The following is an 18,047-nucleotide window of genomic DNA, read 5'->3' as shown; positions in this document are numbered from 1 at the left end:
GTCAGAGCAGCATGGCTTTTATTAAAATAAGTAAATAAATATATAAAAATCCACCCTAAAAATAGAATCCTGGCCCTCAACCAGTTCATAGGATCAGAAAGGTGTTGAACCGTTTCCCAGTTTGTCTGATTGGAACCAAGCCTTACCAGACTCTTGTGAAGCTGTAGCTCCACCGCTGCTTAATTGCTTCTTGTTTTGAAAGATAATTAGGAACTTTATTTTAAAATAGTAACTTTAGCATTCAGTCCATTAAATTTGTCACCAAGATATTTTTACTGGACTCCCAGCTGTTTTCTTATTGGAATTGTGAACTAAAAATAGGTAGGATTTCTGTGGTTGCGAGCAGGGGCTGCTGGTACTGTACTTCCATTTCAGCTCCTAATGATGTGAAGTGTGTTTGTTTCCCTCAGAGCTTTCTTCTGGGCTGTTTTAGAAGGTCCTGCTAATTACCCCAAACCTGTGCGATGTGGTTTTCTGATAAAGCCGTGTGCTGGTAAAGAGTATGAAACTGATTTCCCTCAAGACAAATGAAAGATCAGTGCTGCGCCCAGTATGGTTCTATTCTTTCATCAAACTGCAAGAGTTGTTTGTAATAATTCAACAAATACCTTTAAAAACAAACAGTAATGAGGGGTGCAGTTTACCCTCTTAGTTTGGTTCTCATGAGTAGCTCCTTTGTTGTATGTAATGAAAATCACAGTGTAGATTGTGAGATAAAGTGACAATTACTGTGTTTATATTGTATGAAACTTTGTGTGTTTTTTTTTGAAACAGAGCTCTGTAATTATCCAGATCTATACAAGCACTTGTTGCTTTTATACGTACATGGATTAGAGGGCAAATAAGGTTCTGGTATCCCTCCTTAAGCAGTGTATGTTCTAAAATCTGAGTTGTTTCACATGTATTCCTAACATCCACAGTGTAATGCTGGATGTGCAGAAAGCCAAGATGGGTTGGAGTTAGATGCAGGTATGTCTGTGCTGACATGTTTTCCCTGAACAGTCACTTCCTGGAAATCAGCCCTGCATTAGAAAAATGTCATTCTTCTGTCATCGTGTCAGCTGTGGTTGTTTCTTTTCTTCCTTGGGATGCTCTTTGTAACTCCACTAAACGTGTGTAACTCACACTTAGTAAGGTAAGGTAGGTAACAAGAGGGAGCTGTGCTGCAGAGCAGTCTGGGGTTGTGGTGGTGGTTTTTCTCCTGTTTATAAAGGCTTGGTGTGTTTGGAGCCACAATCAAGAGAGTTAGTGACCGGAATGTCAATTATATCAGCCTTCCTCACCACTCTATTGTCTTTAAACAGAGAAGTAGAAAACTTAAGATGTGTTAATTAAATGTAGGTCTCTCTAATTGAAGTAGACTCAATCAAAGGAGGGAATCTTTTGAAGTGCAGGATATGCTTGTCTGCAGAATTACTCCAGTTGTGTTCCCTTAGAAGCTGTATTTACATGCACTGTAAATTGATTGAACAGTGATTGAATGTGATTATGATTGAACAGTGTCACGATCTTTTACATTTTCTCACCTGCTTGTTGGCGTTCTGCTCCTTGGCCTTGCTGTGCATTCATAGGAAGAAGGTAGCTGTAGTTCTACAGGCTGAAGCTGTAGGGTCTAAACCTGGGTGGCACAAGGGAGAAATGCCGTGTGAGAGCCCTGCCGCTGGTTCTGGCCACACCAGTAAGCACAGGGCAGCTGGTGTGTTCAGGACATGGTGAAAATGTCTTTGGCAAATACAGAAGAATGAACAGGAAATTGCTATTTTTAGTAGTTGCGTGTTATTAGCTATTGTACAACGTACCAATTGCTGCACTTAGGTACCCTTTCTTGTGGTGAATCTAGTAATTCACAGCTGGGTAGAGGAAGTGGAGTTACAGTGCTGCAGCGCGATAAAAGCTGTCTTTCACACAGACACAGTCTCTAATCATGATGGCCATGTGTCAGCAGCTGATACACTGCAAGGCATGGAAGACCACGCCTGTTTTTTCTCCAGGAACAGTGAGCTTTCTCTCTAGACTTTCTCCCATTCTGCCCCACCTGATTTCAGTCTCTTCCACCTCCCAGTTCTTGCTGCTGTTCTTAGTGTAAGCCGTGAGCCGGAACTCTAATTATAGTAATGCAGAACAAATGGAAATCCTGCAATTGTCTTGTGCATTTCAAGTTGCATAGCATCTAGTTACAGGTATCAGAGCTGTAGGTGAGCAGCACAGACTATAGCTGGGTCATGAGCATTTCGGTACCACTGCTATGTGCCCGTGCTTCCTAGCAGTTTTGAACTGTATATTTCTTGCTAGATATGCAGGTTCTAAGAGTAAGATGCCTTCTAAGCGTTGGGCAGATATTTGAGCCAAGGCTGCAAAGTCTTTCAGTGCTTCCCTGCAATAAGACATTATAAGAGGATTCTTGTTTGAATGTCTTTTATGCAAAATAATGGAGTCAATTATTATGCACAGCCAAAGTCCTGGCTGGGTTCACAGCCCCTCTTGTATGTTGATGTGGGAACACACACTCCATGTGGGGAAGAGAATTAAGAGAAATAAGAGAAACCTTCTTAGTCTCATCTCTCCTGCAGCAATTCAGCCCATGGTTTTTAGTATCTGCTTTTGTTCACTTCTTCCCTTGAGAAACTTTCCTTTCATGCAGAAGAGAAATTTTTTAATCTGATAATAAATAATTTAGGTTTAAGATTTCAGCCATTTAAAATGCAAACATGAGACACTGCCCTCTGCAGACAAAGTGACTGTCAAGGTACGTGCGTGTTCTCTACTGAAACGGCTTTAAGTTGTCCTGTGGGATCTGGGATGAGCAGTTTGTGGAACATGGATGCCCAGCATGACCTGCAGCTTGGCCTTCCTCTCCCTGTGTTGCTGCTGCCCGCGGTGGCAGGGCTGAGGTGGGGAGGGGCGGCCGCCCACCCGTGGTGCTGCACTGAGCTGTTATTCTGAGCTTTGTGAGGCTTTTTTCCAGGGTAATAAGGTAATTAATGATGTCAGCATGCACAGCATCAGTGGAGTTTCAGAATTAGTGCTTGCTGAGATGAAATTGTTTTCCACATCTCAGATGTGTTTGTTTCACACTACCTGTATAGGTAGGCTTCACAGCACTGTGTTGTATTGATTCATGACCACCATGGCTCAAATCCTCGCCCTCCCCTTTGCTCCCACTTCCTGAGAAAAGAGTGGCTAACACTGGGAAATGGGCAGCAATTAGGCAGAATTTTGTATAGTACACCATAGAGCAAGGGAGGATGAATTTTATTCTGCACTGCCTGAATTTGCAGAGAACTTTAGAGGAGGAGGATGGAAAAACTCATTGCCTGGGCCTTTCTGACTCCGTGGCCCCTCTGAAGCCTGTCCGAAAGGATTCCGTTTGGATGATGAGTCTGCAGCTGCGGTTCACAGGTGTCACCAAAGCAGCACCCTTAGCACCTGCCCAGCCTTCCCTGTTCTCCTCACTGTAAGGTTCAGTTTCAAGATAGAGGTAGTCATTCTGCTGTTGGTGGTTTTTAGAGTCGTAATGCTTAAATAGTTATGCTCTATGAGTAATATGTTTAGTAATCATTTAGGTAATTAAAAGAGTTTTATATAGCTGTAATAACTAGATTCAGTAAAGCTAGTGTAAAAGAACAAACTTTACCTGAAGCAACTGTGTTATCACTTCCTCATGATAGCATTGTCTTAAGTTAGAAGCTGTTTTTAGAGTCCATCCAGATTTTCCCTTCACCTCCTTTTCCCTGAGCACTCATTTTTGCACATACGCAGCCATCACCCCCCATCTCCATGCTCTCACTCCAGGCCTTTCTTTGTTCCACTTCTTGCAGCTCCTGATACCTGAGCAGTCACTTAAACTACAGTAGAAATCCTCTCTGTGCCAAAACCAGCAGACATGGCTTTTGGCTAAGGGAGAAAATAGGCTGAAGTTGTGCCGTGTCAGGACTTTTAGTTTTCCTGCATACACTTCAGTTCTACATTCTCTGCTTCTTTAGTCTGAAAAGCACATGGCCTGGAGAAGTTCACGTTAAAAAATGTTTGAAAGTGTTAAAATAGGTTTTGTAAATATAAGGAATAGTCTACTTTCTGCTTTGCAGACACTTTAAGGGTAGAGCTTTTAACATCATTTGTAGGGTCTCGTTGTTATCCTCTGGTCTGGAAAGATGAGACTTGAAGGAGTTTGTATTTTTCTTAATTACAATTGTGCTTTAGGATAAGTTGAGCAGAGATAGCAGCTCTGTGGGGAAAAAAAGGGGAAGGGCCACAACATTCTATTTAAATCATTCTCTGGTGGCATATCATGACAGGCAGTTCCTGAGCCTTTTTAAAGCCAGGATATTCTGTGAGATTTCCACTGAATTTGGGACTTAAGAACAATAAATATTTAAAAGTAGTTTGAGGAGATATTCCATAGTCAATGTCCGTGTGCTGATGTTACCACAAACTGCATTTCAGTGAGTGAAGCTGAAGGGTCTGTATTTGGTTTTCCTTTTAGAAGTAGTGAAAAAGGATTCTGAACATCCAAGCAGAATGGAATCATGAAACAGGATGACTGAGGTTCTTTTTGTTTGATGTGTGAAATTTATATGAAAATAAACACGGGCTGAACTTCTTCAGCAATGTGGTCTCTCCCTGTGAATGGCTTTCCCACAGAAGTGGTATCTCCACCATTATTGTTTTCCTTTAAATTTGGCTTCCAGCTTGATTTCTTGTTCCTTTTATCTGCCTGAATGCAATATATACCAGTGAGAGATAACCACTCACATCTGACTTCTTCATTTTGTTCTATGGCTGAAGAATGCAGGAACAAACACTTGCAGGGAATGATTTTCACAGTAGCCTGTAGTCCTCAAAGTTAAAGGTCTGAAATTGCTGTTGCAGTTCTGTATCGGTTGCTTGTTTTAAAATCAATTTTTAAACGTATGTGTGGTATTAAATTCCACGATCAAATGAATGTTTTCAAGAAGAAAGAAGAGTAACTTTATATTCCAGCTCCCTTCAGTACGAGGAGGTGTGCGCTTTGCAGATGCCAGTTTGTCTGCCTCCTTTTACAGAGGCCTAGAGTTGTTTTCCCCAAGTTTGAAAAAGAAGAATGTATTTAAAAATAATTTAAAAAAAATTGCCCCTGAGAAAAAGGAAAAACTGAAATGTGAGCTGCTGTGAATTGCTTAAACTGTCGGCTCAGAGCAGGTATTGACAGGTAGCTCTGTGAAGAAGCTGCCTGCCGTACCAGCCAGGAGTGCCTGGAGCAATCATCACGTGTGATGCTGGCATCAAAGAGATGAAAGAGTGGAGCTTTCAGTGAGCAAGAGAGCTGTCAAAATTACTGCATTTTTCAGAAGAACCTAAAATATAGAGCAAAAATCTCTCAATTGTTTTGGTGCTAAAGTAGGCAGAATTTTTGGATTTATATTCTTACATGTTAAATATAAGTGAGCTGTTTCTCTGAAGACCTTTGTACAAGTATATTTAAGTAAGGCAATAAATTCATCCCTCTCACCGCTCACAAAGCAGAGCAGTTGCTGGTCCTCCTATTGTTTGTGCTCATCTGGGGTCCATATTCATCCTCTGCCTCACAACTGCTTCCCCGGTTCCTGCGGGAGCTCGATCCTGGGAGCAGAATTCCTGCTCCATCGTGTAAGATAAATCTTTTCCCCCTACCTCCTTTTGTAAAGTTTCTGTTAAAAATGGTGATGCCTATTTTTAGATACCAGTTGGGGAAGTGCCTGGTTCTGCATTTTCAGCTCTTAGGCTGAGTAGTAAAGCTACAGTGTTACTTACACTGACTGTGCACACAAGCAGAAAAACATAGGTATGGTCTGGTTTGATTTGTCTTTTTGAAGATACCTCCATTTCTTTAAATGGGGAAACAAGCACAGAGGGTTAGTGCCTTAGATCTTGCAGCATCTGAATCGTGAATGCCTGTATCTCGTACTGTGAAGTCACAGCTCGAATCTGTGATTCTGTGAATGATGATTTTTACCTCATTGTTTCCAAACCTGTATGAGTGATCTGTTCTGTGCCATACCAGACTGTTTTGGTTTCTTTTAATAGTAATTGAATTTGAAGTTTCCCTTCAGGTTCAGTTGCAGGAGTAACGCAGCATGTGATGCTGTTGTGTTGGCATCTTCTGCTGTATGTGGTCTTGGTCTGTGACCTTAATCTACAGTTCAAAACATCTTTACAACAGAAAATCACCAGCCTTGTTTGTAGCCATGCACCTTTTCTACCTTCCAGAAAGCAGGCATAACAAAAACATATTTAGACTATGGACGTTTCATGTGAAGGAGGTATAGGAGGGTTAGTAACAATCAGCCTTGTTGGAGTTCTCATTATTCCAGCTTGCTGGCTTTAGTTACAGCAAAGACCATGGAAACAGAATTTGTTATTTTCTTATCATTGGATATAACCTTTCAGCTTTAATTCCTTATACAAATAAAAAATTGTAGTCTTTGTTCGTGGCTGCTACTGAAATAACTGTGAAAGTACAGAACTCGATGGAGTGCTGAGGAGTTCAGTTCTTTAAGGTGACAGTCTTTGAGAGTCATGCATGGCTAAAACTATTTTAAACAGCAGGAAAGGCAGAAAATTCTTCAGGTAACGCACAGAAGCAGCTTTGTAGCATTGGGAACCTGGAGGTGCAGATTGCCTCAGCAGTTCTCACATCCACCACTCCTGATAACCCCAATACTGTGGGGTATGGTTTTCCCTGGCTGAGCACGCCATTTACCTTCATTCTGCTTCCAATAATACATGAATTACTCAGAAATGTCTCATATTTGACTTCCAATTAGTTCAGTTCTTGTTTTATTTTAAATGCTAATTCACAAATGGAGTTAAGCATGACAAGCAAACAAATTCGTTTTAAATTGTGGAGAAGAGATTGTATCCCATATCTGAAGCAACAGATGAGTAGTGTTCTGCAGCAAACAGAATCGTTAGCTAGTTCTGAATCTCTCATTGCTTTGGCCTGCAGAAATTTGGGAAGAGAGGTTAGGGGGAGAAGAGAAAGGAAAGCGAGCTGAGAAATTTAGTTGCATGAATGTTTAATTGCTGCTTCTTTTCCCATGTCATTTTTGTCGTCTTTTAATAGGTATTGCACCACGTTCCTACTCCCTAGCACAGTGTTCCTGCCTCAGGCTTGCCCTGGAATCAAATCACAGCACAGTGATCTCATTCATTCCGTTACCTTTCATTTCTCCACCCAACCTTAGCCTTAGATCAGCTTAAGTTTCCTCCTGGCAAGGTTTCTGGGGTGGGGTGAGGGGCCGTTCTGGAGTTATTTAACATATACAGGCTTGTATTGTGGGGTGTGCCTTGGAGGCATATGGTAGGAAGTTGTTTTTAATCATCCTGGTTTGGTGGTTGTGAGGGTGCGAAAGTACCTTTTTACAAGGATTAAAAGTCCAAGTGAAGGCAGCTGGAAAAACCTGGAGCGTTGGGCCTTGTTTTGTGCATCGATAGGGGAAGCTTTCGGAGAGGGTTTCACTTGAAAAACAGCGATCAGTGGTGTTTGGGCTAAAACGTGCCCTCGGTCAGGGGAGCAGAGCAGCAGCAAATGGGGGAACATCCTTCCAAAGCTGCTGCAGAGGGGAGGCCAAGCCCAGGAGCTGCGGCCCTCTGCAGCACCGAGCTGGGAGCGTGTGTGTGTTGTGCAAGTTGGGTCTTGTATTTATTTGTGACTTTGCTTTCTGTAGCAAGAAATATCTGCATGTTAGGGCTGTTTATGTTATTTAAATGAAAACTTACCATTGATTATGGGCTCTTAAATGATCTTGAAGTACCCTGATGAAAAACAATCCGTTCGGGATTGCATGACGCCGCATGGTATAAAGTACACTTTGCAAAAATATTTCTGTGAAAACTGCTTTTTTTTCTGAAGTCTGCGTTGTTCAAACAGCGAAGGAGTGAGCTGGGAGTGGTGAAAGGGGGGGAGGGAGGTTTACATCCAGATTTAAGCCTGGATGGGAACTGCTCTACAATTTTTGGAAGTGAAAATATCTGTGGAGGGACCTAAAGGAATCCTGTGGGCTGATGGTGCGGTCTGTGTTCAACGCGTGCTCTGGGGTCTTTATGGCATACGGAAGATATTTCACCATGGCTTTAGTGCTTATTATAGTTGCAGTATTTTGATTACCATCTGTAGTCACTATTGGCTTTTGATAGAGCAGCACAGAATGTATGTTTGGAGAGTCGTGTTTGCTGTGTTATATCACACGGGCTGCTATTGCCCATATCTGAAGGCAAAGCTGTACAACTTCAGTCTTACTCCTGAACCGCTGCTTTCATTATGCTGCAGAAAATATTGAGTCTCCTGATTATACAAATGTCTACTGTTGGGTAATATTGACAAATACACTGAATAACATTTTTGACATAACATTCTGTTCCCACACAGATAATTTGGATGTAATTGAATGGGTTGATGAAGAGTCCGTGCTAAAAATACAACATTTTCTCACCCACTGAGGGTGAAAGAAAATGCCTGTTGAAAAGGCAGTTTTGTTGAGCAGAGCCGTGGAGCAGCAGGCTTTGTGCTGGGCCTCGCTGATCCAGGCACGGCTCAGCTCTGACTTTGGGTTATGGGCACAGTCTGAGCGCGGCCCCGGCTGTGCTGGTGCTGAGCTGTGGGTTGGTGCAGGGCTGCAGGCGGAAGCCGGGGCACCCGCTGGAGCTGTGCGAGGCCTCAGCCCTCCCAGGGCCCCAGCCAGGCACTGTCACGCTCACATAAACGCTTAAATATCATGAAGCTAAAAATCTACAGCGATAGTTAGCGGGGAGAGCTTTGTCGATGCTTTTCCTTCTGTTTTTCCTTACTTTAATGATCTTGTAGGCAGAACGCTTCATTGTTACGGTTTCATAAGTGGTGCGGCTTTGCTACAGGCTGGGGGAAAAGGAGGGGAACTGGATGTTAGAGAAAAGCCGACGGTTTAGTGCGCAATAAAGTAACTTTTATACTTCTCTAAGTCAGCTATCAAATAAACCCTGTGCTAACAAGCAGTGGGGATCGCTCCCTGCCCCAGCGAGGTGCACTGTACCTTTGCAGCCTTTGAATGTGCCTGTGCCTATTTTTATTTGCAGAGCTGGGGCCGGGCTGGCCCCCTTCCAGATGTGTCTCACAAGATTTGGTGCTGCCGAGCTATTTATAGAGCTGTGGTTCCATTGTCATGGCAACCATGCTGGAGGCCAAGGCGGCTGGGAGCTATTTCTGGCCTCGTGCTGTAATGTAAAACTGATTGGGAAAGTTAGTGCATCCTCTGAGCCAGACTAACTTTAGACAGGCAGGGAGAAAAAAAAGAGACAACCACCATTTCTTTAAATAGATTTTCCTTTTCTCCTGCCTTTTCCCCATTTGTGCTTTACAGTCGCTAGCGATTTTTGAAAGCAGGGTTTGCATCCAGCCCCACTTGCCCAAAATCCATTCATGCCTCATGGCCTCGGGAGAGCTGTGCACTAATAATGGAGCAGGTTGGGAAGCAGGGCGTGCAACCAGCCAGGTTTGTGTTCCATGGCAGCTCGGAAAGACGGGGCTCCGCGGGTTGGTTGGCTGGGTACGCTCAGGGGTTTTTGCATCAGTTGCACTTCTTTATGCTCCATAGTTTTAATATTCTATTTTTTAATGCGTGCTTCATGTTCTCCACGCCATATAAGGAACTGTAACCTTGATTACCACAAGACGATTCCAAATATATGGAGTCATACTTTTCAGCTTTCTCATTATTTGCTACAAAACCAGAGCCACGGTGCCCCTCCGCCTCCAAGCGGCTGGAACGCGGCACGGCCGGCCACGTGCACACGGACAGGCCTCAGCCTCACCCGCTCGGCCTCCGCCGCTGCCAGGAGGTCACAGTGAGCAGTTGGCTTCCAGCTGGAGATAAAACAGATCTGCAGCTTTGGGGGGAAGTTTCCTTAACGAGTTGCCTTTGGGTTTGTAGCTGTTTGAGCCTTAGGCTGCATATCCGAGTTCATGCGTGACATAAATGTGGCTTTGGGAGGTGTCGCGTCTGAGACCTGACAGCCGAACGTTGGTACAAGAGCAGCGTGTCTGAGGGCTTGGATGTGTGCTACAGAGCTGCCAGTCGTATTTGCTACTGTGCTGTCCAAATGTGCTTCTCTCTAATTACTCCTGAATTTTGGGGGTAGTCAAAGTCACCCAAAGGTTTTGAGATGCTTTATTTGCTTTTATTTCCATGTCTAGCTTTGTTTAGGGGAAGAGGAGTATTGGAGGAGTATTGCCTTTCTGAGTGCTGTAAATGACCCGGGAGGATGTTTGTGACCACATTAGCAGTAGAACTTCCAGCTTTGCAAATCATAGAAAATAGCAGCGTAGCCTTAAGAACAACACAAAAATCCACTCATGCCTCAATTTTAATTTTAACTGCACTTTGAGAGAAAATATGGCAGGTTTGGTTTCATGGACGGATATGGCATTGCAGGATACCGTAAATACCAGCAGATCAAATGTTTGTTTGTTGTATTTATGCCGTGCCTGAAACTTTGCCTGCTTTTCTGCATCGCTTACAAAATAAACTGGCTGAAATGTCACAGAAATCTTTATCATTGATTTAAGAGGGACTGTCCCCCCCACACCCCCAGTCTCCTGCTTGCTCCTAAGAACAGCAGGAACAGAACGAGCTGAGGGGCAGCCGATGTGGATATACACACTTGCAACAGAAAGTAAATGCTGTGCCCTGGATTTGCTGTCAGTGCGTTGGCCTGATGGGCAGCTGTGGTTTCACACTGTAACAGAGCTGACTTTCCAGGGTTTGGAAAACCCCTCTGTGTTTTATTTTTTATTTTTGACAGTGTTAAAGTTACAGTACGTACGTGATATATTTCTGAGCCTGAATCCCCATTTTAAAGAGCGCGTTGCATCTTTGTGCTGATCCTGTGGCTGGTTTCTGCACAGACAAAAGGCTTTATCAGATAGTTGGCTGTTGAGCATTTAGAAAGCCGTTCTCTAGGCACATCGTGGAGTATGGCAAAGACTAAAAAGGGAGTGTAGTAGAACTAAGCATGTTCTGTTCTGAGAAATTAAAAATGTGCTCTTGTTTTATAAACACTATTAATATTGAGGTAAACTTCAGCTTTGAGAGAGCTTGGGATCCGTTCTGGAGCCCCTGAGAGAGTGTAAATAAATAATAAAAATCTGCCCCTCGTTTGTACAGTTGGTTCTTTAGGAAGATCAGTGAACAAATACCAATTTATTTTCAGAAGTAGAAGTGTGAGTTGTAAAGGCTGCTTTAAAGGTGATCAGGGTAGATGTGAGTGCGGGTAATTCTTAGTAATATCTTGATAGAAACGCATGACTCAGAGGAAGTGAAAATTCCATTTCCACTGACTTGAGGGACTCTGGGCAACTGACAGACTCCACGTGTGCCTTGGGTTTTTTTGTTGGTCTTTTTTTCCCCACCCCTTTCCTCTGTCTTTAAGATGAGATGAATCTAAGATGTGCATTTTGGGATGCAATGGTAGATGCAGAAAGTGCAGTGGGAATTAAGGCTGGCAGAACTTGTGAGTGTGATTTCCTGTCTGTAGAGTATCTCAAGGCTGTCAGAGGCAAGAAGCTTCACAAAGGCAGCATTCCGTACTGCTGCGGGGGGAAGGAACTTACAAACAAATGTTCTGTTTAGTTGGCTTTGAGAATCTGAATTTATGTGCAGCGTCTACCAGCACTAAAGATGGGATCTTAGTATGTCTCAGAAGAGACGTTTTGTATACAAATTCAGGTTATGTTGACAGAAAAAAGAAGCTGATGGAAATGCAGCTTTTTGAGTATAGGTGTGTTGTCAGATTGAAGAGACATTTCTGTTGTTACCGTAGGCTGAAAACAAAACCCCATCCTGACAGAGCAAGTTTTGTTTTTGCCTGTCAACCATTTCATCAAATCACAAAGGCTGGAACGTCGGGTTATTCTGTATTGAGAAGACTGTCAGGAAATGCACAAGGAAAGGTGCTCTGATTTCCCCTTCCCCGTTCTTCCCCGTGTGGGGAAGTTTGCTGTTTCCAGAGGCTGAGGTTTCAATGTGTTACGAGCCTTTCCAGCGCACGCTGCAGCTCTTGGTCTTGCGGCAGCATTGGTGGTTCAGGAAGCTCCCCCCAAAGAGGAATAAAGCAAAACCGGGGCACTTGTTCCTATATGAGAAAAGCTCCATAACTGAAGGGAAAACTGGGATGCAGTTTTGGCGTAATAAACTTGCTAAAAATTTGAAATAATTGGTGGTATGAGTATGACTTAATTACATTACGGGGGAGCTAAAGAAAGCTTCTGTGTGCCCGTGTGAGTCCTGCTTTCCGAGCACATCCCGTGCAATTAGCAGAACTGGATTCTTACAAAGCTGTGTGTCCAAAGTCTCATTGTCCAAAGTCTCATTTGTCTGTTTCTCTCCCTGAGATGAGGAAAAGGATCCAAAAATAAAATGTGGCTTTAATTTCGGGTTGTTTACATTTTTATTAATATCTTGCATTTTAATATCCCAGGGACGCATCTGCTGCTGTCCTAGCGCTGCTTCCTCGGCAGCGTTGCTGGCTACAGATGACCTGGAATCTCTTTTATTAACACATCTCTTGGCAGCATAGCAGTAATTGTATTTTCTTTTAATAAGTGGTACAGACAGAAGCTCCCATCCTGCGTGTCAGGGTTTTGCAGGGTAGTAACTGTTACTTAGTCACGTTCAGAATCTGGCCCTAAGTGAGAATTGGCAGCAGTGCTGAATGATTGATTTGCGTTCTGGAAAACGGCTTTCCCATAGAATTTCTGCAAAAAAAATCCAAGAAGAAAAAATGGGACTTTGTATCTTGGTGCAAAAGTTACTCTCAGTATAAAATTGGGTTTCATGGTTTGGTAGTTTTGTGTGAGTTATTTCACCAAGGTCACTTGCATGTTTCTCACTGTGAATTCGTTGCTGACACAGTGGATGGGCATTTCTCCAGCAGGCTTAGCACAATCTGACAGCAGTGAACTCAGCACACAAGGTAGTACTTCTGTTTTGGGTAGAGCATAATAAGAGCTAAAAATAAAAATTAATGATGCCGAATTTGTTTTCATTTTGAATTAAGCTTTTGTTCTCACCTCACTTGATTATTAGTTTCATTTACTGGATAAGTTATTCGCTCCTGACTAACAATGACACAAACATCTCTGAACAGAGTGTATTGAACTCTTCTGAACTCTTGTGCTCCACTACTGCTGCTTATTTTAGACTGTATTTATTGTTCCAGTTGCTCAACTGAGAGAATGATGCTTCTTTATAATGTTCGTGCAAAGAAAAATCAAACTTTTTAATGTCTTTATCCCATTCTAAAGTTGATAGAGCAGATTATTTTTTAATTAAAAGGGATACACACAGGAGGAAATGTTCGTTTAGCATTATTACTTTGCTTAGTTTCCTTCAAATGCTACTGAGGAGCCGTGTAGGTTCACTGGTAACTATCACATGGTGAAAGACTTCCTTTTTGAACTTGTATTGTCACAAGCATCAGATGTTAGTGAGTGTTGGAGCTCATTTCTGGGGGGAAGAAGATACATTTATTCCATTCCAACTTGTTTTACCTGGCATGAACGTTGCTGTTGGATTTCATCTCAAGTGCAGCACTGCTTCTCCTACACGGCTGATGTTTTTTCAAGGAAATCATAGGCCTAAAAATAGTCTGCATAAACAACAGTAAGAGGTTTGTACTTTCAGTTCCAGGTTGTAGCAATATCGTGTTGTTATTTTCTGTTAGTTTCCAAAATCCATTAAGCTGATTAGCAGCATCTTTAAAAACAAAAGAGAAACCAACCTTTTGTGGAAGCTTGCATGAAGTGTTATGCATAGGTGAGTTCAGTACAAGAAGTTGCAGTGATCACCTCCACATCTTTATGAGTGTGAAATGTTCTGTGTGAAATTTTTGAGGCATCATCCAACTTCTGAAATCTCCACATGATTCTGAAACTGGTGTTAACAAAGTACTTTGTATGGAGATTAGGAGGAAAAACTCCCCTTTCACTGTCATTTCTGCTTCATAAAACAAATGCACAGGAATTGAAAAGGAAACTAAAATATATTCGTTTGAAGACTCATTAATCATTAATGTTATCCGTGAAGTTAACTGAAAGCATTTCCAGCTACTCTCCTATTAATATGAAAATAAAAGGTGTCTGGGGCCTGTGTCATACTGCCTCATACTTGGCACGGGGCAGGTGATGAAGGTGCCTGGAAGCATCAGGGCTGAGTTCTGAAGTCTGGTTTGTGGTGTCTGAGTCTTGTGCCAACACTGCAGTCAAACTTCACCCATGGGTTCCTAGAGATTTTTGCTCTTTGTTAAGGTGAAAGATAATTAAGAGGTTAAAGTTTGTTGGTTAAAAAATAAAAAGACTCAATACCTGCTTTTATTTAAATTCTAATAAATTGGAAGAAGAAAAATCTTTCTATACCTAATTTATATCTGTATCTACTAGTACTGCTTCTCCAGAAAGTCAACTGAGAAACCTTTCTCTTCAGCTGACAGCAAATACAGCATTCTCTCGCACTTAACTGAACTTGTAATGAAATCTCTTTAGGCGTTTCATTTACTGAATGACTTGATGACAACATACATATAAATATAACTTTGGGGATTATTGCATGCAGGTAATTTATTGGAGTCATTGTGTTACCACCAGCAGGAGCAGCTCACATTGCTCAGGTGGTGGGGCAGCATTACCCAAAGGCAGCGCCCGCTGTGTGCAGCTGTGGCTGCAGCCCTCTGCTGGCTGCTGCAGGGCTGTGTGCTCCCAGTGCTGACATGGGGGTGCTGAGCATTTTCCTTGTATTCAGCACTTTGTGCATCTGAGTGCATTAAAGCTTATCTACTGATATATGGCGCTCCTTGGTTAATAAATGCATCTAATTTTCCTGCGAATTAAAAGATTTTTTTTTTCTTTTTTTTCCCCAGTTTTCTAGACAAGATTGACATAGTCAAACAAAATGAGTATACACCATCTGACCAGGTAAGGACAGTTTCATTAAGGGATTACACAGCGTATCTGCACACTCTGTCTTTTTGGGACTCTCTCTTATTAATTTTCCAGTTCCCATTTCTGGCACTAACGTAGTCGTTACCATGTACTGTACATAGTCAGTATTCCAGTAAATATAAACTATGTCGTTTGAGTCTCGAACTAAGCACATTTCTTATTATCCACTTGGAGTAATTGCTTATGGGTAAGTATGTAAGTACTGCGCAGGTAAATAACGGTGAGAACAACTACTTATGGCCCTTGTTTGGGATCACTGGCTGCGTCCAAACTCCATGCAAGCTTATAGTAAAACAGGGCCATGTGCATTTTCCTCTGGGACGTTACGTGTTTGTTCTAATAACTACTGAGTGCAATTAATAATTAAATGGCTTCCTTACCTTTTTGTTCCTGAGGTACGCAGTGGATTTTGGTTGGCTGTTTTCCTGTCACACTTGTTTTGGTTTCTAGTGGTGCAGAACTCCAGAGAATGCGCTTTTCCAAACTTGTTTCTGTGTCTTACAGCATTAGAATTTTCAAACTATTTGAAACCCAGGGATCAAGAGAGAGCAATATTTAAATATATGTATTTCAATATGAGTATTAAAATAGCCAGACAACAATAATTTACTACTGATGTTAAAATGTAGCCACTTTGTTTAATGATTTAACAGTGTTGTATAACCTTTGGATTTTGTGTGGTTTTGACTTTGACTAACCAGTCTGATCCCTGTGTGCTAAGAACAGAGCTTGTATTGTGCACATACATTTTTGTATAATCTGTTCTATTTTACAATCTTGCCTACGTACTCCAGATATTACAGTTTGGCTGTTCGGATCTGCTGTGGAGAACACCAAACTTTAAGTCCTAAGTTATAAAGTCTTCAAGTGAATTCAGAGTGGTATTTTACCATTGAACTGCATCTGAAGAAGACAGCCTTTACTATGCAACGCAATAATAGCAGACTCCATTCCATACCAGTCTGAGGACCATGGAGCGTGCTGTCAGTCTTGGCTGGACTGTCCTGTCACACCCACTATATAGGTTGGATTTGACACTGTCCAACTTCCATCTGTTCATACAGATGAAAGATGGACTATGTGGACAATATTTTCCTAGCAACAGTGCCAGCGTAGCACCTATGAAACAGTGCTCACCTCCACTGGTGCAGATTTATACAACCATAGCATGCGTGCTATGTTTTATCACTGGCAAATACACATAGCTTACGGTGATGACTAAAAACATTGTGTTTTGTAGCTGAGATTTATGATAAATGATGTAACAAAGTAAAAAGTTTTCTTTTTCTTGGTGGATACATGAAGAATTATAAAGTATATGTTGAATCAGTTGCTCTCCTTTTTGCTCTAGGATCTTCTCAGATGCAGAGTTTTGACATCAGGAATTTTTGAAACCAAGTTTCAAGTGGACAAAGTAAATTTTCAGTAAGTGTCCTCTCTTCTGCTTCCCCCCTCCTCCCCAGTTCTTTAATACGGGGCAGAAGAACCAGGATAAGTGGGAGGAAGTAATACCTCCGAATGACTTGTTGCAGGGCCTCATTCAGTGTTGTCTTTGTAAGGATGAAAATGAACCTGCAGTGTGCATACACCAGAATTTCCTACTCTTTATAGGCAATAGCAAGAGCACACAGTTCTGTTTTGTCGGGAAAGCCCTGCTTGCATATGTCAGTAGATACCTGCTAAGGTTCTCATAATGCTTGCTTTCGTTTAGTTTCTTTGTTATGGAAGTCCTAAAGTTTCTTACATGTGCTGTTTTCATTTGCCTGAGAAGTACTGTGACTCACTTTGTTTTTCCCCCCAGTATGTTTGATGTTGGAGGGCAACGAGATGAACGCCGAAAATGGATCCAGTGTTTTAATGGTATGATTAGAATTTGTTCTTATAAAATAGTCACCCGTATCATTTTAATATTCACTTCACTAAAGCCATTTATTTCACTTCTGTATTAAGATGTGAAACCTTTCTCCGCACAAGTTTCCTTAAAGTTGATGAAAATATTTTCCTCTTGTTCTTTGGACAAGATATTTATGAATCCATGCAGAAGTCTGTCTCTTTTTAAAGGAGTTGTAGTGAGATCCTACAGAAGAGATGAGTTAGAATGCAGTTTAGATCTCACTTCACTGCAGTTGCTGTCACAGGAGGATCAGCTGAACACTGTTGATATATGTGAGACTACTGTGCAGTATTTTCTTCTGTGCTATTTATAACAGATTTGTTTGGTTTTTACCTCTGCTCCTTCCTCTTCCTGTTACCGCATGATCTGACTCATCTCTTCTGCTCTTGGTGTCTGAGGCAGATGATCTTAGAAGTCAGCGTAGTGTTATGGAGCAGCACAGCCACACAGAAACACGGAAATCTGAATTCTGTAATCCTATGAGTATCTCCAGGCCTTCCTTGATTTCTGGTACTTAGAAAGCTGTGAATAATAGCATTCTAGCCTTATCTCCTAATGAAGCTGAAACTTTGGCAACTTTTTTGTGAACTCTTAAATTCTTGGATGTTTCTTCCAAAAGTTGGTTTTAACTGATGAGTATTTCTTGATTTAGATGTGACCGCTATCATATTTGTGGTGGCCAGCAGTAGCTACAACATGGTCATACGAGAGGACAATCAGACCAATCGGCTTCAAGAAGCGCTAAATCTCTTCAAGAGTATCTGGAACAACAGGTCTGTGAGTTGGAGTTTCATTGTTAAATATGGAATTAACAAGTAGTCCTGGTGAAGACTTGTTAGAGAGTAACCTGTATGATTTGCTTCTCATGGCCCTGTTTAAGCTGGCCTTTGCTGCCTTCTTGTTACATTAATGTCTCATGCACTCAGCTGCTTGAAGAACACTTCAGAGAGTTACAAACTAAACTGGTAGTTGCTGTGCTGAGGGTTAAGTAATTAAAGCAGTGATAACCACTTCTTAATTTACTGCTGTAACCTCACTGATTTGTTGTGTTTGGATTCACAGTAGAAAGGAGGGTAAATTTCATCGCCTGTGTTGAAACCACATAAACCAGCCCTCAGGGTGTGTGCAGTCTGAATTGCACTGCTGAATTCACGTGTAAAACTCACC

The 18,047-nt window shown here is 41.9% G+C and overlaps 1 protein-coding gene and 1 long non-coding RNA gene across 8 annotated transcripts in view; one reads left to right on the top strand and one right to left on the bottom strand.

The window, feature by feature from the left end:
- The window catches only part of GNAS (GNAS complex locus), a 122,940-nt gene that overhangs the window by 99,478 nt on the left and 5,415 nt on the right, over positions 1–18,047 (top strand). For all 6 annotated transcript variants that reach the window (XM_085520555.1, XM_015881746.3, XM_015881747.3 and 3 more), the window contains exons 6-9: positions 14,905–14,959; positions 16,338–16,411; positions 16,788–16,846; positions 17,533–17,653. In XM_085520555.1, the coding sequence (XP_085376681.1) occupies positions 14,905–14,959; positions 16,338–16,411; positions 16,788–16,846; positions 17,533–17,653 (309 nt within the window). The remainder of the gene's footprint in view (positions 1–14,904; positions 14,960–16,337; positions 16,412–16,787; positions 16,847–17,532; positions 17,654–18,047) is intronic.
- Positions 12,420–15,575, bottom strand: LOC107323057 (uncharacterized). Of its 2 annotated transcripts, XR_014936028.1 has the most exons (4): positions 15,367–15,575; positions 13,771–13,922; positions 13,541–13,638; positions 12,420–12,745 (listed from the first exon to the last, which is right to left on the bottom strand). It is a non-coding gene; the product is annotated as an uncharacterized LOC107323057 (long non-coding RNA). The 2 variants fall into 2 exon arrangements; XR_004309396.2 differs by lacking the exons at positions 12,420–12,745; positions 13,541–13,638; positions 13,771–13,922 and adding an exon at positions 14,013–14,286 and having other exon boundaries at positions 15,367–15,506.

This window comes from Coturnix japonica, chromosome 19, assembly GCF_054131305.1.
Source record: "Coturnix japonica strain WE chromosome 19, WE-NBRP24, whole genome shotgun sequence".
NCBI classification, from domain to species: domain Eukaryota; kingdom Metazoa; phylum Chordata; class Aves; order Galliformes; family Phasianidae; genus Coturnix; species Coturnix japonica.
Note: the sequence above shows the minus strand (reverse complement) of the source record. Positions and strands in the feature narration are given on the sequence as shown.